This window comes from Oreochromis aureus, linkage group 5 (genome assembly GCF_013358895.1).
Source record: "Oreochromis aureus strain Israel breed Guangdong linkage group 5, ZZ_aureus, whole genome shotgun sequence".
Lineage (NCBI taxonomy): Eukaryota > Metazoa > Chordata > Actinopteri > Cichliformes > Cichlidae > Oreochromis > Oreochromis aureus.
The window spans coordinates 18,733,248-18,756,019 of record NC_052946.1 but is presented as its reverse complement, the minus strand read 5'-3'; the positions used below and the strand labels follow the sequence as shown (position 1 = coordinate 18,756,019).

Below are 22,772 nucleotides of genomic sequence, written 5' to 3'. Positions count from 1 at the left end.
GTTCTGCCTGCTGTCAGACAGGACACACGGATGTACTCAAAAATCCACAACATGAGACTACTGTAAACACACCAACTAGTGCATATGTGCATTTAAAATGATTTTGTGTCTTATTGATGACTATAGCAGTGAAACCAGTAAGTAGATGTACATTACTGGTAACATTCTTGGATCCTGTAAATTTAGACTTTAGAAAACCAAGAGCTTAACTACTCAGAAAAATAGGCATTTTGTGTTTTGGGGGGCTTTTTTTCTTATTCCAGGGGATAATTAGTCAAAGACAGACAACCTGAGATGTTTCCAGGTCTGCTACAGTAAAGGTCTGACAGGAAACTTTCTCTAACACATCAGAGAAAAATGTCATATTTGGATATCAACCCTTAAAATCAAAGAGAAAGGGTTTATTTTTAGTCTTATCATCTTGAACCTGACATTTAAAAACGAATGGAAAGGACTCCTCCATAGAGGAAGGAGATGTGTGTAATTCTCTATAGGCTGGACCAGAGTTCGTGTTTTGAGTTTCTCGACTGGAAACAACGTGACGCTCTGCTTTGTTTAAGCTTCTTAAGGCTCCGCTATATGCAGCAAGATCATAGCCCTTTCCTCAGTGTTCTGGGAAGCTATGGTGGATGTATGGCAAATCATGGGGTACACACTGGATCGATATATCAAAATAGTAATGACTCTTTAGTTGCCCTGGAACTGACAAGTACATTATAAGTTGATTGGTGCTTGAATGCAGGCAAACGCAGTTCTGCCATAGTATCATACAGCTGTATAGGCCCAAGTATGTCTGAGCCACACTGCATGTGAGTGTGAGCATGTGCCTGTACCCATCCCAGCTTGGAAACAGAAGCATGCAAATTATGGTTTGGTACTTATGGTTATATTTATTTTGCTTTCTAGAGTTGTGTGTGCATGTTAGGTGTGGTGTCTGTTTTTCCTTGGCTAAGTGACACAGGCATATGGTATGTGGGTGTTTGGCAGATGCTTGTAATCACTGCCTAGCTTTGCATTCGCATGTGACTGTTTTCACAAGAGATTCAGATTGCTACCGAGGGCAATTTGCTGCTTTTTTTGTTTGTTAAAAAAGACGATGCAGCTGTGAGCTCACAGGGTGCCCTTGGTGTCCTGTAAAATGTTGGGTGCAGCGAAAAGGAAAAGGTGGGCTACTGAAAAAAATGGGGAGACTGAGGTTAAATGTGTTTGGTAGGGTTGGGGTGGTGGGTGGTACCAAATATGCAAATAAATAAATAAATTAAACAAAAAAACAAAGACACTGTGCCAACCCTTTTCATTTGAGACCATGAGGTGTCTTTTGTAAAATCTGGAAATAGTCACACACAGTCAGCTGTCTAAAAGCTCAGTCACACTAGAGTAAAAATAAGACTGCATGCTCGTTGCGACTAGGAACAATCTGTAGTTGCCTGGTGATTGCACTGAACTTTTTCACATTTAGTGACATATTGCAAGTAGTTGCTGCAACCAAGTGAGTACCCATAGGTTGAGCTTGCAACACAGCAGCCTCTGTCGGAACCATCCCGGTCTGATTTGGACACACTGAAATCCCTCTCAGACAGAGAGGCGAAAGTTTGCAAATAATTAATTTAATTTAAGGATAAATGCAATTTCCAACATGTTTCAATCAAACTAAGTCAGTCTGCACTGACTCTGCATGATATCTATTTGTCTGATAGATGTCACTTTGCAATAGGTGACTCAACTCAGCAGGTTGTCAGGTATTTGTATTGTGGTTATATTCCTACATAAAAGCAATGTTACCGAGCATCCGTGTCATTTTGCACTTGCTGTCCTGCAGCAACTGTGCCACTATTTGTTGAGGAATTCCTGAAATTCTGTTTCAGATCTATGAGGTTCTGCCTCATAGAGATTGAATGTAAGAAGTTCATTTCTGTGTATGTAAATGACAATCAATTTGCCATTTTTGATGATTTCTAACAGTTACCAGTTGGTCCCAGACCAAAACCAATGAGATCACTAGTTCATTGCACACAGCTTCAATCATTTTGGTCGGTCAGGTCAGTCTTTGTCCTGAGCTAAGTGAACTGTTGCGGTTCACTTGTGGGGTGGTTGTGGCTCAGGAAGTAATTGGAAGCCTGGTGGTTTGATCCCTCTGTGCATACCAAATCATGCTTGGGGAATATACTGACCCCAACCTGCTCCCATAGTGTTCATCAGAGTGTGAATGACATAGACATAGACTTTATTAATCCCACACTGGGAAAATTCAGTTGTTACAGAAGCACAATGGTCTGCAAGAAAAAGTGAATTAGAGATATATTAGACACATTAAAAATTAAAATAAATAAGAAGAAAGTATAAATAATTTTTTTTTTTTTAAAAAAAAGACAAAAACTTGCATATGTGCAATGTACATGAAGGACCTGTGATAGCACTCTGCAGTCTACAGCTGAAGGAGCTGCTCAGGGCCTCTACAGTCGAATGCAGCGGGTGAGAGGTGTTGTTCATAATGGATATGAGATTGGCTAACATCCTCCTCTCACCCACCACCTCTATGTAATAAGGGGAATTGTCCAGGACAGAGCTGGCCCTCCTTACCAGTCTATTAGGCCATATGTGTGTAATGTGTATGAATGTTAGACAGAAAGCACTTAAGCATAGAGAAAAAAAAATCTGGTGTGAATGGCGCTTGTAATAAACACTTTGAGTGCTCAAACAGGGCAGAAAAGTGTTGTATAAGAACCAGTCCATTTATTGGCTGTATACATCTTGTTATCCACATCTTGTTATTTAAAAAAAAACAACGTTAACTAACTGATATAATTTTGTTAACTTGGAAAACTAAAGTAAAATTAATATATTGATGCAATATTCTTATTTTTAGTATTTGATTGTTGAATGAAATGACTAAAACTAACACTGAAACTAATAAAAATCCGACTAAACCTAAACATTTTCAAACGAGAAAAAATAAACTCCTCTCTAAAGAATGAGTTGATCCAACAGATGACTAATTAGTTTGTTTTTTTTAAAACATTAAAGGTTTCTCATTCAGAAATGATTCCACCATCTGTTACATCTGTATGCCTCTAGCATACATGAGTCATCGCTGAAATTTCAGACGCAGGTGTAAAAGGTTCAAGAAGCATTTAACTATTCAAAGTGTGTTTAGTAATTATTTTTGCTTTCCTAACACATTTGAACATGAGAAAGCGCCTTAATGTTTTTGGGGGTTTTTTTCGCCCTGTGGGAGTTTATGAACAAAGAACAGCTGACATCAGCTGCCCCAGCTCCCCTTTAGAGACTGCCAAGTGCACATACCTTTTATCTAAATCCACCTTTGCACATTATCTTAAAAATACTTGCATTGTGATTTAAGCCCCTAAAACAAACAGAGGCATGAGAACTACGCTGACAAGGGACCTTATATCGACTCTGTGCTCAAGGTCACACATTTATCAGTGGGTGACCTTGATCCCTGCACAGAGCTAATGGCACAGTGTTCACAGTGCACCAGACAGAAGGATGTGCCTTACAGTGGATGGCAATCTCATGTGATATATGGTGTCAAACTTCATGAATCTGTTCTTTAACCAGTACATCCACCAGCTGCACCAGCACCAGCGGCATCATGCATATGAAAATTCTAAATCTGAGCTGTGCAGACATTCACTGTACAGCCCCCAGTGCAGCCAAGACAGACCCTCAAATAGCCTCCTTCACAATGGTGACGGGGGCAAAGTGATATTATCATGTCAAGAATATATCCAGTCATTTTCCTTTGAGGGAGACATGTGAAGTGTGCCTAATGTTTTGCGAGAGGGAGGGTGGGAGACTGGGAAATCTCACTGAATTACTACAGAAGAGCGTTCACCCTTGAGGAATTTCAGGTCGTCCTTGTGAAAGGCTACCATCACACACACACACACCAGCCCCCCACCGCTCCTCCTGCATCCCTGTCTCCACCCCTTCCAACGAAAACCCCCCTTTCCATCCTTCCTCCACCCTCCGCTTGCAGATCACCGTATTGGTCGTTGGGATGGAGCGGCGACTGCGCTCCAGCGAGCGGTTAGCGCATGATCATGCGTTTGGCCGGTCCTTACGTGGGATGCTGTACAAGTCCGCGGAATAAAAGTGGACAGGTGTAGCGCGCCTTGTTGAATGGGGGAGTCTAAGAAAAACGCCAAGACACACTCTCATCTTACCTTATTCGTGAGCGCACAGCAGCCACTGGCTGCGCCCCGTATCTGCAGCCGTGAAGGGTTTCCCCCCCTCCCGTTGTAATATTTATGACAAAACGGAGGCAAATTATTCCGGTCACGTTTTTGGCTGACAGCCGGCTGTCCTGGAGAGCGCTGGAGTGAATCGGGGGTCCAGTGCTCGAGAAAGCGCAGCGCACCGACACCTGCAGTAGGATGTAAAGGGAATTCCCATTAACCAAGCTGGTAAGTTTAACATCTGTCTAAGGCACTTTTTCTCATTAGACTTGCTTTTATTAATTCCTAGTATCTTAGGCATACATCCCAACTCTCATTTGACTAGAAAGGGTTTTGGCTGTCAAATGGATACTGCAAAATAAAACAAATGCTGGGTCTCTTATGGCGGGATAAGACAGTTTTATTGCATCTTACAGGCACCAATAACAGCACATTAGAGGGATCTTTTTAATCGCTTTCTTTCGTTCTCAAATATCAAGTGATCAGCAGGACAGCAATCATTCAGCAGTTTGTGACGGTGTTGATTGGCTTCACCGTTCTGTTCAGTAACAGCAGACAACAAGTTTCTTGTATTGCAGTAAAAAATAAATCAAAATCTAATCTTTTTTTTGGGGAGGGGGGGGGGCACTGTGCTGTTATTTTTTCTCTTTTTCTCTGATTCTTTTTGAATATGGATCAGATGATGATTTTCATCCTCCAACTCCCCCATTTTTCAGAGACCCACAGTGATTGTTATGCTTCAGCCACATGCATGCGCCACGCTTGGTGAAGGTGCACCGTTTGATCATTTTAAGAGCGAGGACTCGGTGCATAAACTAACGTTTTGACGTTTAATGTTTCAGTCAGATAAAATTATTCCACATTAAACATGATTAGTTGGTCTGGAACTGTTATAACCCACTGATATCATGATTTCAAAGGATAGTTTATCAAGGCTCTCCTGCATTTATTTACATATCTTACATTTATGCATATATGCTTAATAGCATAATATTTTTGGCCGAGCTGCTGCCCTTCATCAAAGCCTGCGAAAAATATGAATATTAATGACTGGATGGTTTGTGCTGTAGAGTTTTGATTTTATGTAAAAAGAAAAAAAATGTGATGATGTCTTACCGTTAAGCTCCCGGGTCTACCTTAAATTTCCTGGAGGAAATAGCAATGGTTTTTAAGGTCTACATTATTATGTTGATAGTTTCCCGCAGACTGTCTCTTTGAGTGAGGAGCAGGACGGTTTTAAACACTCCTCTCTTCTTCATTAGATATAAAAAAAGGAGAGCATTGGTACACTGCTCTTGTGAGATAGGTTTCTGCCTGCCAAACAACTTTGCACCTGCAAAGCAACATATTTTCCAGTAGTTACAGTGCTGCTGCCCGTTTGCAAGAAGTCATCTGCATGATAAAAATGAAGGAAAATATTTTGCTACATAGCATCATATTTGTGCACAGCAGGAAGCTTTTTTATTATTACATTAATTAATTCATTAATATGAATTAAGAATTTTTATGAACTTTTTTGTTCACTCATTTCCAGTGTTGGTCAAGTTACTTGAAAAAAGTAATCAGTTACTAATTACTGATTACTTCCCCCAAAAAGTAATCCCGTTACTTTACTGATTACTTATTTTCAAAAGTAATCAATTACTTAGTTACTTAGTTACTTAGTTACTTTTTAAAAACACGATTTACAACCTGAATAGGTGATAAAGCGATAGATCTTTCAGCCCAATTCTACTTTTTCTGCATAATTCATCATACAAAATGTAATCAAATGGAAAAGTCTCTTTTTAAAACTTGTTTTATTAGTTTTAATCTTTTAACTTTATGCATCAAGCAAAAATTAAATTATATGCAACATTCTCTGACTGGAAGAAATTTGTTTAACATTTAAACCTATTTTCTGCACATTCCAGCACATAAAATAAAATATTTTTTTGTGTTTACACTCACTCTTTCAAATAGATGCAAGTAAAACACAGCAGAAAATAAATAAAATCAAAGACTAGCGGTCCTGTTGCTCTATTTTCACCTGTAAAGCAGGACTGGGGTAGGCGGAGGAGGTTTACTCTGGTGCAGGTGCTGCAGCGGTCAGTGGAAGAATCCGCGAGTTTCTCTGTGAATTTCACATTACGTCGTAGCGCACTCGGTGCTTGCTTGGAAGTTTAGGGGTTTTTTTGCTGTAAAAAGAAGTTTTCTTCCCACGCACAACGGACACTAATGTTTTTGTCACTTTTTATGGAATCAAACTCAAAATAAGGTCAGTACTTCCACGCTTTAAACGCTGCATGCTACACTCTGTCCCGCACTCGATATATTATGATCTGCAGACAGCTGTTGTCACGAACGTCGCACTCGCTTACGTCACTGTCATGAGACATTCTCGCAAAAAATCACGGTTTTAGTAACGCAGTAACGCAGCGTTCCTACGTGAAAGTAACGGTAATCTAATTACCGTTTTGCAATAGTAATCCCACATTACTCGTTACTTGAAAAAAGTAATCAGATTACAGTAACGCGTTACAAGTAACGCGTTACTGCCCATCTCTGCTCATTTCTCACATTGTTGCATTGAATTCCTCTTTCACACACCCTCTGACATGTCGTAATCACTTGTAACACCTAGCGCTATATATACTGCAATAATGTGTCAGCTAATTAAAATTTCTGCTGAGCTCAGCCTAAAATACTGGGGCATTGTTTTTTTTCTCAGTAAATCTAACTAGAAAAAAATACATATAAAAGGGGGCTCACTGGATTTTTTTCAAAGATAAACTAAACACATTCAAAATCCAGCTAAAAAAGGGGCTTGAAGAGTACTCTTCAGTAACACAACTATATCAGTTTTGGTAACTTTTAACCCTTTTTTGGACAAAGATGCATATATGGTAACTTGATTTGGAACATAACAATAAAACATGTTTTAAGAAGTCTTGTAATAACAAAAAAGATGAACTCTCTCTGTTGTTAAATTGTATGTTACACAAGACAGATTATTGTATTTCACATGTAGCTTCATGTTGAGTGGCATGTGTCAGGAGTACAAGTGTGCTCATTTAAGAGCTTTGTTTCTTTTGCATTCCCCGCTGTGAGTCTCAAAAGGGCTAATTTCAGTGTGTTTCCATTTCCATTCACTCTTATATAGTAGCAGCTTGTATGTTTGCTTTGCATATGGGTCATTATGTGTTTGCGATTATGCGTGTATTTATAGAGGAGCTTTGATGCTGCTGGTAGGGAAATTTGCCACCACGCGTGTCACTCTCTAGCTAGATGTCGCAGCACAGTCAAAAGCAGCCATAATTTGTTTCAGCGCAATAAGCAATGGAGTACTGTAGTTATAATCTGACATGCTGATTTATATATCAACACTGAAGTGGAGATGATTAAAGGGTACTGCAGGACAACATCAGTGTGGGAAAATTACACAAGATTTATGGGAGAGCTGCTCCATTGCTATAATAAGTTCCCAGTTTCTCTGTTGGCAGAATCTTGTTTTAACACAACTGATCGTTTTATTACATCCTTTTACTTTTTATGTGTAAGGAATGTGTTTAATTTGTTTTTAATTGTCAATGAAATTTTCAACGATTTAAGTGTCATGTTCAATTTTTGTTTGTTTGTCTGTCGTGAATACGTTTTGAAGGATGTGTGCAAAATCACTCTGCAGTCACTGAAAATCTCATTTACTGCTGTCCAAGCCTCCAGCAAGGTTTAAAAGCAGCTGTAATTAAGGACATCTGTAGTTAAATTAATCAAACAGTGTCTATATTTGTATGTTCCTAATTAGAACAATATTTCCACTGCACTGGTCACATCCTTTTTTCAGTTAACCTGAGTCATTGATAAAAGCTGTCAGACCTCTGTGCTATTTTTGAACATGAAGTATAAATGTGCCCACATTCGTGCATAAAATTGTCACAAATTATTATTATTTTTTTTTTAAAGAAAAGCAGCCTTGGGAATTACACAACAAAGAAAACTCAAGACTTTATAAATGCCATTAACTTCCTTGTCCACAGATAGAGCGATAAATGATGGCTGAGATTGCTCTTCCTTCTTTTCAGTGCACCAGCGGTCACTGTGTGAAATTAAAATCCACACTAAACCTAATTTCCAAATAACACTGTTCCTTGATGTGTGCGAGTGCAGAGAAACAGGTGAAGCAGATGAGGGGGATGATAGTAGAAGCACAGCACACGAAAAGCAAATATAGAGAGAGGATGGAACAATACATCATTAGAAAAGCAGAGTGTAGTGAGCATGTGTAAATAGACTATCAAGAAAAGAGAGGCAGAGGCAACAAGGAAGAGAACTCCATTATTCCACCCATCTGTATACTAACACTGCAGGATTTTGTTTTTGCTTTGCTTACGTAACATATTTGCTTATGATGTAATATAATATAATATTTAATATAATACATGTACATATTTATGTCAATCACACCTCTGCTACATTGGCTGTAGACAGGTGTGTATAGAAATTATGGTGTTATGTACACCATGTTTGAGCATGTGTTTGTGTTCCCTTCCTCAGATTAAACTTCTAAATCTGTCATCAATATAGATGCTTGCAGTGAATCTTTCCCCTCTTGGCCAATGATGTCCTGTCTGCAGGAGATGAATGACATTAATTGAGATTTAATTGCCTTCTAGAGTGAGATAGCTTAATCATTTTAACCTGGTGCAGACAACTTCATCATCACTTAGATTTACTCCACTGCACTGAAATGCCTTCAAATCTTTTTTTTTCTTTCATTTTCAGCTTTTGGACCTCTTGAACTGCTCCCCAGTTCTCCTAAGCTCAGTCACTGAGTGGACATTGAGTGCGAGTCTGCTTCAAAGAGCAGAGAGAGAGTGCATAGAGAGATTTCTCTCTCTGTAGCCACTGATTGAAAGCAAGGTCAGGTTTAGTTTAATCTGACTGGGAGCACTACATTAGTGCAAAATTGTCCCATTAGCTTTGAATGATAAAAAAAAATAATTAAATAGCTGCTCCGTTGCTGACACACAGTTTCAGTGGGTCACTTTCTTTTACACCCTTTTTTGGAGCTTTTGACCATTAGTAGTACCGTGGAGCAGTGTTGTTATGCTTGAGTTGCTGTTTTTGCTTGTACAAAGCTGCTCATGCACAAGTTAGAGAGCAACAATGGTCTCACGCTTTTATGCTTTTCCACTAATACAACCTTAATGAGCCAGCGATTGCAGGGAAACATGCAAAACATTTCGATAAGCCTAAAAGAATTAAACAAATTTGATGTTATTGTGCAGTGAACTGAGCCTAGTCAGGAGTGATAACATGAAAATGTGCTTGTTTAGCATACAACTCTACAGAACACAGTAAAAAAGATCTTATCTCTCCATATGGCAAATGCAAAGAAAATAAAGGAGCCACAATCCAACTTGCTGTTTTGTGTTAAAAAACAAAAATACAATCACTGCGTCATTGATTCAAATCTTGCACAATAAGCCTTCACTGGGTGTGTGGGGATACTTTTCTTTACATGTACACTATTGTTTATTCTGCCATGTTAAGCAATCTTTCCAGATGGAGGAAAAACTTAAGTGTGCAAACCCAATTAATGCACTTGTCAAGATTTACTCTGTTGAAACAATGTTGGATGCCTTCCCAGAGAAAAACAGAAATTTTGTACTGAATATCCAAATATTAGGGAACTCCAGGTTCCCCCAAGGCAGCTAAACTGCATCTTTAACTGTGCACTATTTATGAACCCCTGATATAAAACTTTGAATGCAAAATTTTTGCTATGTATGCCCGAAGCCCTGTCATCTTTAAGATATAAGATTTCATGATGTTTCTTTCTGAGTCTGCAGACATAATCTAACTGTTTTCACAGGTTATGCATTAGATAATTTGGTAAGTAAATCTAATGCAAGTTTTCAGCAATAAATAAAATAAGAGTCACCCTTTTATTAAAGGATAAAGAAAGACCAATCCCACCATCCTGGGATAAAAGCTCATGTTTGTCTGAGACTTTGAGCATTTATGAATTGATACATTTAGTGTGGCAATGTAGATATGTGTAAAATAACATGGATTCAAGCTACTCTGGGCTAAATAAGTGGCGCTAAGCCTGTTATCACACAGCTGCTGGTTTGGCATTACCAGAGTGTCATTAAAGTGGCCGCAGAGCTCACACTGTGACTTGACTATTTATTCACAACACTCCAGTACAATATAAATCATGAGAGGTGGGCACAGCACTTGAGCGTGATGACTCCATTCAGACTATCCATTATTCCTGGTGGAAAATGCTGCTGAAATGGAAAAGTGGAGGGACACACTGCTAATCACAATCACTTTACAGCACATAAGAAATGAAGGAGCATTTATCTATCCTGTTTTGTTGTCTTATATCATTGCTAATCATTTCCATTCTGTCATTATGTGGCAGTGGACAGCCTCCTCCTCCACCTCATCATCATCATCATTATTATTGTTATTATTGTGTTTTATTTATGCTTTGACCAGCTCTCACACTTGATTTTAATCGCTGCTTCTTTAGGAAAGCTGTGATTGCACAGCAGCCTTGATTAGTGCTTATTGATGGGTGGTGTGTGCAATAACAAAATTATGGGCTTGACAGTTTAGAGCTGGATAGATGATATAGAGGAGTATCTTTAATGAACGGGGGAGCCAAATGAAATCCATCGAACGTGCTGTCAGGTGGTAACGATGTCTCACACCCTGTGGACCAGAGCTGTTTAGGGACCTTATTTCTATACAGAGCTGAACTAATAGATTACAGACCTGCCTAGCATGGCATCTTTATTAATGTCAAGGTAGCAACCTGTCAGAAATAATGTATCATATAGAAGATGTTTGGATATTCTGGTGTTGTTTTGTGTAATCCATGGGAGGCTTCTTGCACAGTTGCATTATAAAGCTAGTTTAATATTAAAAATCACAGTCTGTCCTGAAGGTCTTGGGAGATTACACAAAGATATTGTAGACTATAAAAGCAAAGAGCCATGCGCTGGTTGTAAGATAGATGGTGTAGGGGGGTGATGGTGCAACTATTCAAAGGAGAAATGGATTGTGGTAGTGAGCGGGGAGCAGACTTTTCCCTCGAGCGAGCACACAACTCAGCATCCATCTGCACACCCCTAAGCCTGCCTCCTATCCATCACTCCCTCACTGCGCCTACCTCCCGCTTTTATCTTACCTCCTGCTACCCCCATACCTTTCTCCTCCACTTGTGTGGCTGGGATTCAGCAGTTTCTTAAGCACACAACATGTCATTCACCTCAGATAGCAATCCATCTTCCACTGTATCTGTGGAGTGCAGACGGGCAGGGAGAGCGAGCAGAGACGTGGGCTGGCAGTGGGTGGCAGTTAGTAATACATTGTGGACTACATCGTGTGCTTGTATGTCTTTGGTGAGCTTGGCAGGATTCATGATAACCCATTTTGAAATTTTTATGGGTTTGTGATTGTTTGGCCTCACTTAAGAGAAGTGTTGTTGAGTTACAGCTGGATATTTCCACCTGTAACAAGCACACAGTAATGATGTTGTTGTGTGCGTTTCTCCTGAAGTTCCGAAAGTTGTCCTGATGAGGAGCACATTAGGTAGGTTGGTGCTCTCACTGAACTGGATCTATTGCTGGCCTGTCCAGGCTGCTTTACTGGGAGCCTGCCAGGGATGCTGCTGCCCAGCTGGTGGCTGCTTGCCCTTAGTGCTGTGAGATGAATTACATGGGAAAATTAAGCCTTTGATCGATTGTCTTGCTGCGGACATCAGGAATACCTAAGACAACCATGAGTCAGCAAGCCGCATCCACCATCATCCTGTTTGCATTCACTTTTCCCCCTCTTTATCTCCTCTCCTGTCCTATCACTCTCCCTACTGATTTACTTTCTTCCCTAAATGTCAACTTTTGGTGATAGTCTTGTCGAATCAAAGAACAAAGCCTTTGTTCTCATCTCACCATTTTGTACTGACATTTTACAAGGAAAAATCCATCAGAAAAGAAGGAGATAACAGTTTTTCCGTACTGTTGATAGGAACCTAAATAAGCCATAGTACAATGAAGCTTCCATCTTTGTACTCAGAGGCAGTGCTCTCTTGGTACGGGTTAATATTATAACATTTTCCTTCTCTCATCGCTTTTGCTAAGAGCCTCGACATTTACATAAGAACACTGACAATCTGACAATCTCCATCCTTGAGGAGAGAGTCACAGTTAAATATCCATCCATCCATTCTCTTCCACTTATCTTTATCAGGGTTGTGGAAGGGCTGGAGCCTATCCTCGCTACCATAGGGCAAGTGGTGGAGTACACCCTGGACAAGTCGCCAATCTGACGCAGCACAGTTAAATAGTTTTAAACAAATTAAAAGAGATATTTACATCCATCAGGAGAACTTAAGAACTTCTTGCAGTAGGAGACACCAAGTAGACTAGCTTAAATCAATCCACAGTCCCAGTCAAAGTACTGCTTACTGCATGGAAAAAAAGAGCTGTATATCTGTCATCCTGAAGTGCTTCCACTTCATATTCAACCTTTGACACCTTTGTCTATTTTTCCAACTTACAGCAACACTCAGATTCATGAATCATCCAAAGACAACAAACTCTCTGCAGAGATTCTGCAGATATTGTCTTCTGTAAAAATGAGTTTCTTCCTCAGATAGATGCAAATTGAGCACTAAAAGCATTCTGTTTTTTTACATAATTGGGCCATCATCCCAAGTCTCATACATACCAACCACTGTCACTTCTAGATTGCCTAGGACTGAGGTGAAAATTGGAACATGATCCTAGGCACAGATCAGCACTTTCAGCAGCAGCAGGTACTGCAGATACCCTGCCACGCAGCAGCACGATGGACTGAGGTCACGACACGCAGGACCAGATTCAATAAACTGTTTGTGCTTCACTGCAGACGTGCAAGGAAAATGTGTGTGTGTTGTTCGTGTCCAGGGAGTTCTACTAGTTTTGAAGTGAATGTCAAGTGACTTTACCAATTGAGGTAGCATAATGGAAATGACTTTATAGTGTTTTTACAAAGTTGGGTCTCGAAGCCAAGTTCAATGAAAGGAAAGCAGTAAAAAATATAAAAGCAGTGGTTGACTAAACACAGGTGGCAAAGAGCTGTGCCATTAACTCGGAACCTGAATTTTATCTTGACTTCTACTGAGCTACTTCTTCACTCTGAACTTGTGCAAAGTGCATTTTGTCTGCTCCCTGGTGGCTGCGATTGGAACAATGTATTGTACTCTTGCTATAATTATTTATATACACCCTTTTCTTCATCTATTTTTCTCTTTTTCCTCGCTCTCTCACAGTAAGAAATATGGCAAGAAACACCTCACGCCATGTTGTTTTAGATGATGCCTGGGACGCGAGCATGCCTACTGTTTGTCTTGTGCTGGGAAGAAGTAATTAAGCCTCTGGCAGCAAACTTGTTGTCAGGAGTACAAATTAAATACATGGAGAGCTTATTTGTACCTGTGTGCAGAGTGAATGCAAGATCACAAAGCAGGAGGAAAGTTCGAAAAGAAAGGAGGAAACTGAAGTTTTTGGCACTAACGGGATCTGCTTTAGTATTCACCCTCTGATAATGTGAGAACAGGCTTGACAGCTTGTCATCTCCTGCCCAACACCTATAACGACCCTGACAGCAGGGCCCAGGAAGCTGTGAAATCTAGGACACAGTTTGTTGTTTTGGAGAGACTCATACAAGCTACAGTAAATGAGACACCAGATGTGATGAAAACATCTGTAAAGCCTGAGTAAAATCTCCCCTTGACAGTTACTCATTCGGTTCCACGCCGAACCAAGCAGTCATTTTATTTCGCTTTCAGTACATGATTGTAAATTCTGCTGGTGATTGATAAGAGAGGACCCATGGGGCTACCCAAACCAATTTACCAGAATTCAACAGTGCTGCTGCATTAAACTTTAAAATTGCTTCTCAGATTTATTTGCCTGGTTTAGCACTAAAGGCAAAGCTGTTTTGCAATGTAAAATTTTGTACATGCCTTAAAGGTGTAATAAGTGGGATACTTTGTTTCAGGGCTTAAGGAATGTTTTTTTTTTTTTTAAAGTTTCTTTACTTAACTTTTAATTCGAAGGCACATTAATGCAGGGGTAGCTGGTGTTTGTGTTGCCAGACAGTGCTACAGCATGATCTGATGGCTTGACTATGATGGCTGGGAGAGAGGACGTGGTAAGTGGTGTGGAAGGAGGCATAAGTGCGACGAGGGTTGTGCAGGGAAAAGCAGACCAGAGACAGACAGCCCTGTCTCTTTAACCCTGTTCTCAAACATTGTTGTATTTACTGTTTCGTTTATCGACTGCCTGCCCTCCACCATGATGGCCCAAAAGGTTAAAATCAGAGTCTATGGAAAGAATTTATCTCTAGGCAGCACCGCTTGTCCTTCCTCTCACACTGGATTGTGGGCAGAGTGGACACTTGACTTACTGTCCCATATTTAAGTACAAAGTGGTGTTCTACAAGGGTATGTTCAGGCCATAGACTCTATAAAACATTGACGTAGCTTCTGGAGCACAAACATTAAGCCAGTGCAGAAGTACATTAACCCTGCATTCGATCTGAAGACCACCAGAAGACGATAGCTGTGGTTTCAGGAAGACTGCTAGCTCTATACAGGAAAATGGCTTTCTGTCTTCCTCTGTAAACACTGTCCTTCTGAGTCCATGGGCTCGGGCCACGTCGCCTGAGCCCACTTTGTTGTGCTCAGTAGTGGCTTTTGATTTGCTTTGCTAATCAAAATGATGCTGGTTCAAGCCCAGTTGACATAAACCAGGAAGGGTATCTGGTATAACTGTCTACCACTCACTTTAAAATCATTAACGACATTAATCTTTTTGAGACAGAGATTCAACATTGACAAAAATACCTGTACTTTTTGGGATTTAGAGATTGAAACTTCAAAGGATCTGTTTTTGGACGGTAATTACACTCAAACCTTTTGGATAACACTTCAGAATAGGTTTTCTGAAAAAGACTGTCAAGCACCCATATTAGAATTCAACAATATTAAACTTGCTGCTAAAATGATGGACAGGAAAAAGGGAATTACTACCACATCTTTGTTATTATGGCCAAACAGTTTACCACAGGTGCTGTTTCTTAAATATTGTGCATAATTTTCAGGAATAAAATGATTGATTTTAAGAAGACATGAAACATAAAAGCTAAACAAGCCTTGGACATTGCAAAAAACATTCACCTATTGTTTTGTAATTAGACCTCTGTATTTTATTTATTACCTTCTTAATATTTCATGTCACTTTTTTCTTGTTATTAACAGTTACTCGTGTGCTCGAGTAATGTCATGCTAGCTATGTTTATAGTTCTGGCACTAGCTGGTTAACTTCAGTAGACATCTATGAAACACAATACACAGACATCTTAGCAGTTAATGTTGGGTTTACAATCAATCCAAAAAAATCTGTTTCTTTCTTTTACCTTCACCCCTTTTTTCAAACTTTCTAGCAATCGTACAATTTGTACCTCTAAGTTTGTTTTTCTTATCCTTCCCCCGCCTGTCTAAATTGGCAATCACACTGTTGATGTAATTTCAGCTGGCAAAGTTTCACCTTGTTTACAGCCATCTTCTGTTGCCACAACTCGCTCAACCCAACAACCCACTTTCTTGCATCCAAACACCCACACCCTGTGACTGATTGCAATAAGGCTGCCACAATAACACAAAACACTTGTTAGAACAAAAAAATAAATTGATTGATGATGATTCTTGCAACTTTCCTCAGTTACAGTGATAACGACTTGCACGAGGAGGATCAGCAACCGCAGAGGAACCTCAGTGTTTTAAGTTCTCACTAAAAGGACAGAAACACCTGTGATTATTACAAAAACTCCCCAAAGTTCACCAGTCTGTCTTCTTTAATTTTATTCTCCCCACGTCCCTGTAAAAACTAGGCTATTGTCAGTTTTGCTGCCCGCAGGTCGAAGTCACAGCTGCTCATATAAAGGCCTTCTGACATTTTGTCTTGCTGGGAGCAAACACATGCTAACTTTGATGTTTTCTACTCTATTGCCTCTGTCCCTTTGTAACTCTTACCGCTTCATCCCAAGTATCCTCTGTCGCAGGACTCATTAGCCATAGAAAAGGATAAATTGCACTTGTTGAAAGCTATCCTGTCTGCTCGTTGTCGGCCCGCTACACAGTCTTCCTCTTGTAATTATTGGCAGGACAGTTAAGAGTAAAAGATGATGACTTGGTGTTTGCTGAAAGAGATTGACTTGTGGATAATTTTAGTCTCTGTTTTGTTGTCACAATGTCTGTGAAAAATACAGTTTAGTCGACAGGTGACTGTTGTGTCACACCTTTCAGTTTTTGTCAGCCATTTATTGATTTAAAAGTCTTTCCCAACCCTAATTCGCCACAGCGGTTAAACAACACTCACATGTGCTGGAAAGCACAATGCTGACAATGTTGCCACTGTGATTGGTTTAAGCGAGTGTTAGCTCCATGACACGCTGTTGCAGCGTGTTGTTCACCATATTGATCAAAGACAAACACAACCAATATCGATAACACTGAAAGACCTAAGACTACTTAGTTTTTAAGTTTCACTCCTGTGATAAAGTCTGTGAATTGATTCAGTTTTTATGATTTTGAAAAAAATCATAAAAATCATAAAAACTTCAATAATAAAAGTGGGAAACACTACATTTTACTTTCGTTCCCCTGAGCCATGCGTGATACTTTGCCTTGCAATAATGATAAAGGAAACATCTTAAACTGTAGCTAAAGCACAGAAATTGAACACAGTCACTCATAACTGTTTTATCCGGCCTCTCAAAATCAAAATGAGACCACAGGTACACTTGGGAGGGTGTGACAGGAAGTGTGTTTATGTGCTCCCTCGCCTCAGGCTTGTTAAATTGGCAGATCGATGATGCTTTAAATCAATGTTCCAGCACCACCGCAAACCCCATGAAACCCATTAGTGAATTAAGATAGACCACTGTTCCGCATTGAGTCCTGCTCTGCCTGCAGGTGCTTTCCACATGACAAATGGGAGGGAAACTGTGAAATAAAACAAAGAGAAAAGGGCAAACAAGAGGGTGAGAACAAAAAGTGTGGCAGAGGAAAGCTGGGGTCAGCGCTGCCACTGATCTGTAGCTCTTCTTTAGACCGACACTCGAGGGAATACTTTAATTCTTTAAAGCAAATCATGAAGGCATCTTCTCTTGACCTAATCACTTTGTATGATTCCCTCTAATGCAGGAGAGCGTCCAACCAGCCGTGAATAACATGCTGTACATGCAAAGCAGTCAGCCAGCAAACTGAAAAGCAACGGAGTAGAAAGGGATGTGGAGGATGTAGGAAGGAGAAGGAGAAAGAGGGGGTGTGGAGAGAGGATGCCAGGGGAGCTGGTCTTTCTCTGATAGCATTGTTTGTGCGCCACTGTCTGTGGATCATTGATCTATTCGTCTTCGTTACATTTCCCTGTGAGAACTATTAACTGCTGCCACCCTCAGTTGGCTGCCTGCAATGTTGACATGCACTGCAAATGTCCTTGCTACCAATGCTCCTGCCACCTCTTCTCCTGAAAGTAGAAGCTGAAGGTTTTATAGAGCCCGTGAAAAAAAACAGAAAGATGATTTAACAACAAAGCTCGACATTTATTGGATTTGTACGGGTATGTCGTAAATTCACAAGGTGGGTTGTTAATCACTTAGGAATGGGTACTCGTAGAGGTAGATGTTAGACACAACACGTAGTACGTCACTGACATGTTGACGGTGCAGGTATGTTGGTTTATTCCTGTTTATCTGTACATGCTTTATCCAGCCAGCTTTCTGACCCACATAATGTATGTTGCATAAGAATGAATCAAACATTCGCCCACTCATGTTTATGAGGGAATGTTTTTTTTTTCTTTTTAATTCTGCATACTATGTGGATTAAAGGTATATCACAAAAACACATCCTCACTCGATTGTTAAAATCTATACAGCTCAGAGATACTTTGTCTCTGTTTAATTCATTCAGACCTTCACGTACACCCCGAGACACATCCTGCCCCACATCCTACCTGAATTGTTACCACTGTCTGTATGAAACATGTTGTTGTTTCACTGTTGAGGCCAGCGAGACATCATGGGTCATCAGCAGCAGCTTGAACTGCACCCCACGACTCCGCTCGACTGCAGAGATCACTTTCACCTCCCTCATAGCTTCAGCTAGTAGCTTCCCCTCACTTGTGAAATTTGACAAGTTTGACTTGTACTTGTTGTGCAGCGTTATTTTTGAGTAAACTGACTGCTGAACTGCTTGATCACTCTCTGTCTCTCTTTCTCTTTCTTTTCTCCTCCATGTCTGTTCTTTTTATTTTTCTTAGATACAACCACATCTCCTCCATCGCTGTCTCCTTTGAGCCAGAGGAGAAGGGAAAATGGTCAGGTACGCCGGCCTCTGTTGCTATGTGTAAAGGACTGCCGCGGCGTCAATGGAGACCGAAGGCTATCGTGACCTCCTGGAGACCAGTGATGGCCAGGGGGTAGGCCTGCTGGATGGAGGGGGTGAGGTGGGTGTGGAGGAGGGCTGGAGCACGCCCTATCCTCTGGGCTTTCAGGTGTCTCTGACCACTGTGCTGATGCTGGAGCTTGTGTTGGGCTTCAGCAGCAACCTGACCGTTCTTGTGCTCTACTGCGCTCAGTCCAACCTGGTGGACTCAGTCAGCAACCTGGTCACAGTCAACCTCCATGTGCTCGACATACTGGTGTGCGTGCTGTGTCTGCCACTCACTGTGGCTGTGATCCTGCTGCCAGCAAATGAAAATGGAGTTAGCAGCCTGGCCACACTTTGCTGCTTCCATGAGGCCTGTGTGACGTTCACCAGCGTGGCTACAGCAGTCAATGTGTTAGTAATCAGCTTGGACCGATATGACATCTCAGTGCGTCCAGCCAGTCGTCTGCTGACCCCCAGACGTGCTGCGCTGCTCCTGGCAACTGTGTGGGCCTTGTCTCTGGCCGTTTTCTTCCTGCCCTTCCTCGAGGGGGACTTCTTCTCTTCAAGGGCTGAGGATGGTGAACACGAGGAGCTGGAAAGGCAGAACAATGACTCTCAGCTCATCACTGAACAGACCACCATTTTTTCCTCACTGTCACCTTCCTTATTACCCGCAACTACACCTCCATCCCCTTCACAACACCTGCCTCCAGTATGGCAGAACAGGACATTGCTTTGTGTTGGAGGGCAGGGGTATTACACAGGCTTGGCAATGTATTACCACCTGCTCCTCCAAGTGCCCTGCTTCTTTATCGCTGTGGCAGTTATGTTGTTCACTTACTCCAGGATCCTACAGGCTCTCAACATTCGCATCGGCTCTCACATGATGAGGAGTACACGTGCAAAGGACTCCACCTGCAGGATACGCTGCAGGAGGCAGAGGAAGAAGGACTTAAGCCTGCCCACAGAGGTAGTGTCCTCCAACCAGAACCAGAACCTCAGTCATCCTTCCCTCATTCCCTCCCCCACGCCTACACCAACATCACCCCCGCCACTCTCCTCCATGCCCCAAGGGATGTCTGACAGTGGAGCAACAGTCACCACTGTCAGCACTGCAGCGACCACCCCCATCGCAACCACACCCGCCACCCCAGTTTCTCCAACCCCACCTTCAGCCTCAGCTCAGACCCACGCCAACACACCACTGCCAGCTTCCTCCATGGGTGTACAGGCCTCAGTTTCTGCCATCATCGCTTTGCGGCGAGCAGTGCGGCGGCACCGGGACCGTCGGGAACGTCAGCGTCGCGTCCTGAAAATGTCCCTAATCATCATATCCACATTCCTCGGCTGCTGGGCTCCTCTGTCTGCAGTCAATGTTTTAATCCTGTGTATGGGTCCGAGCGACAGCCTGGTGCGGCTCCGTCTGTGCTTCCTGGCGATGGCTTATGGAACCACCATCTTTCATCCTCTGCTCTACGCTTTCACCAGGCAGAAACTGCGCCGCGCACTCAAAACACGTGTTAAGAAAAGGGTCGTTTCACTTCTGCAAGTGGACCCAGCTCCTAGTGGGGGGACAGTTATTCATAACTCTTGGGTGGAGGGAGGAGGCCAAAGAAAGAATCGCAAATCGCGGGTGGAAGCCAGTGATGGCACTGATCGATGCCTCACAGAGGCAGTGAGGGAATGAGGCTGGTCTTCAGAGTGTGGATGTATGAGTATGTGTGTGAATATGAAGAACTATATGTATCTTACCAAGACAATGGAGATGGATTGTATAGAATAGATGAAGTGTAATGATCCATGGAGTGTGAGGAAAACTGACAACCAGCTAGCTTACAAAGGTCAGGAGAAAGTCTCTTGGCCTCTTGCTACATGCAGATGTGGAGAAACATGAGCTCTATTAGAGTCTGCTCTCCTTACCACGGCTGTCATTAGTCCACTTTCTGACTGACAAGATGGCCAGTGTGTCTCTGCGGCAATACTAGTCAAAAATTTTTATGACAACATCATAGCCATGACTGCTAATAATACTCACATCCACCCCACATGTAGGGTAAAGGATAGATAACCGCAAATACATACAGTACAGTGTTGCTCCTGCGTGCACTTTCAACTTGCATGTGCATGTACATATGCACAGGTAGATACACACACACTCATCCAATTATTGCACACTGATCTATATTTAATCATTATCTGTGAAAGCACATCAATATCTACCTGCACAGATATTCTCAGTGACAAAAACTAAATTATTAATGGAAGTCTCTGTTTCCCGTTCTTTGCTTTATTTTTTTTCATGCCTTAATTGAGTTATTAGTATTCTTATGGTGCTGATTGTCCTGCTGTATGTTTACAACAATGTATCAACTTCGAGTGAACTTGTTTGCATATAGAGAATCAAAGGCAGATAAATGCAAGCATTGAGATTCAAAGTTTACAGGCTCATACTAAACCAGGAAACTGCAAAAAAAAAAGAAGAAGACAAAAAACTGATTTAGACCTGATTTTCAATAAGCACCATGTTTTAGAAGAATGTGTGCAAGCAAAAGCTAAAAGGCATGAGTTTTTATTTTTTGTTTGTTTTTTACGGAAACTTTAATGACCACGGTTATGGAGAATATTTGTACGATAGCGTTTGTTTGCAAGTGTGCATGTATGCATGTGCGTTTGCAAAAGCTGCGTGGTTGCGTAAATGAAGAAATGTGTGCGTGTGTCACTGATTATGTGCAATAAATGAGCAAAGCAATGACCCACAGGATGTGAACAAAGAGAGTGTGAACAAAGACCTTTTGGCTTTCAACATATGTTTAACGGAAAGGCAAAAGGAAATCTTCTGATTAACAGGAAAAAAAAAGCTGCTGGACATAAAAGTGAACGATATAGAGAATATGTAACTATGTATAAATGGCAGGAAACTGCTAAAAATACTGCTGAAAAAGGATCAACTTCACTTTTAAAGTGATAATTAAAGGGCAATATTTTCTGAAAACTTCAATAATAAAAGGCTCTCAAGTCACAGCAGGTTAACAAGCATGACAAACTTGAGAGATCAGAACAATGGTGAAATCACCGCAGACGCGAGACACCTCTTTGTGTGAGCTGTTTGTTTCTCTGGATAGCAGAGTTACTGCTTTTGGTCAGAGGTTTGAATGATCACAGAGACAGACAGCCTCTGGACTGAGTCCTGGACATGTTACACAATATTGGTGTCTCTTTTTCTCCTCAGGGCTTTGTGTCAAATTCCCAGACTTGTTGGACAAAAAAACAAAAAAATAAAACAAAATGAAACAAAAAAACCCAATAAGCCAGCCCTCAATCAACTGTTGTATTATGGGTGTTGCAGTAAGTAAAGATTTATGTCCACTAAGTAGATAGACTACACTTTTAACTTTGTATGGACTCAAGACTTGGAGTGCTCCTTCGGAGGGCTTTGGGCTATCTCCTCTTTCATCCTCACCCCTTTTACACTATTTGTGAACCAGACAGAAGGCAGTAATTCTTGTGTATTCATGTACATTTTTTCAGGGATGTAAATAATAAAGAGTCTGAGTTAGGTTTTAGTCCAAAAAATAATAATAATAATAAAATCTAAATCCTTTACTTTGGCCACAATCATCTGCCGGACAGAAAATCAGCCATTGTGATAAACTCTTGGTGAGCTGAAAAGTTACTGTAAAGAGAAGATACATGTAAGTGAATTTGTGTTAATACTGTATGTGTGTACACTGTACTGTACATTTATGACCATGTGTATAGAGAAATATTAGTATTGTATAAGATTTATAATATGTGTCATTGTATAGAGCAGAACAGCATCTGTATTAAAAAGGTGATCAAAGTCCATCTGTGTCACTCAATACTCATATCATGTCCAAGCTGTTTGTTTTTGTCAACACTCAAATATTGAACTGCTATTATTAGCGGATTTAGTTACACAGGAGAAGCTGTTTTCCCACATGTCTGCGTCGAGTCATTTTAAAAGTGGTTATGGCTCAGCAGGTAGTGCAGGTCGTCTACCAGCTGAAAGGTCAGTGCAGTCGGGATGACCCTAAGCTGCCCCTACTATATCCATCAACAGGGAGTGTGATAGGTAGAAA

The 22,772-nt window shown here is 41.1% G+C and overlaps 1 protein-coding gene across 2 annotated transcripts; it reads left to right on the top strand.

Annotated features, from left to right (window-relative positions):
• Positions 1-4,380: 4,380 nt before the first annotated feature.
• LOC116333928 (G-protein coupled receptor 22) lies at positions 4,381-22,508 on the top strand. 2 transcript variants are annotated; one of them, XM_039612021.1, is made up of 2 exons: positions 4,381-4,427; positions 18,563-22,508. In XM_039612021.1, the coding sequence occupies exon 2, from the start codon at positions 18,671-18,673 to the stop codon at positions 20,357-20,359; it is 1,689 nt and encodes a 562-aa protein (XP_039467955.1). In that variant the 5' UTR covers positions 4,381-4,427; positions 18,563-18,670; the 3' UTR covers positions 20,360-22,508. The 2 variants fall into 2 exon arrangements, with proteins under 2 accessions (XP_039467955.1, XP_039467956.1); XM_039612022.1 differs by lacking the exon at positions 4,381-4,427 and adding an exon at positions 6,422-6,456.
• The last annotated feature ends 264 nt before the right edge of the window (positions 22,509-22,772 follow it).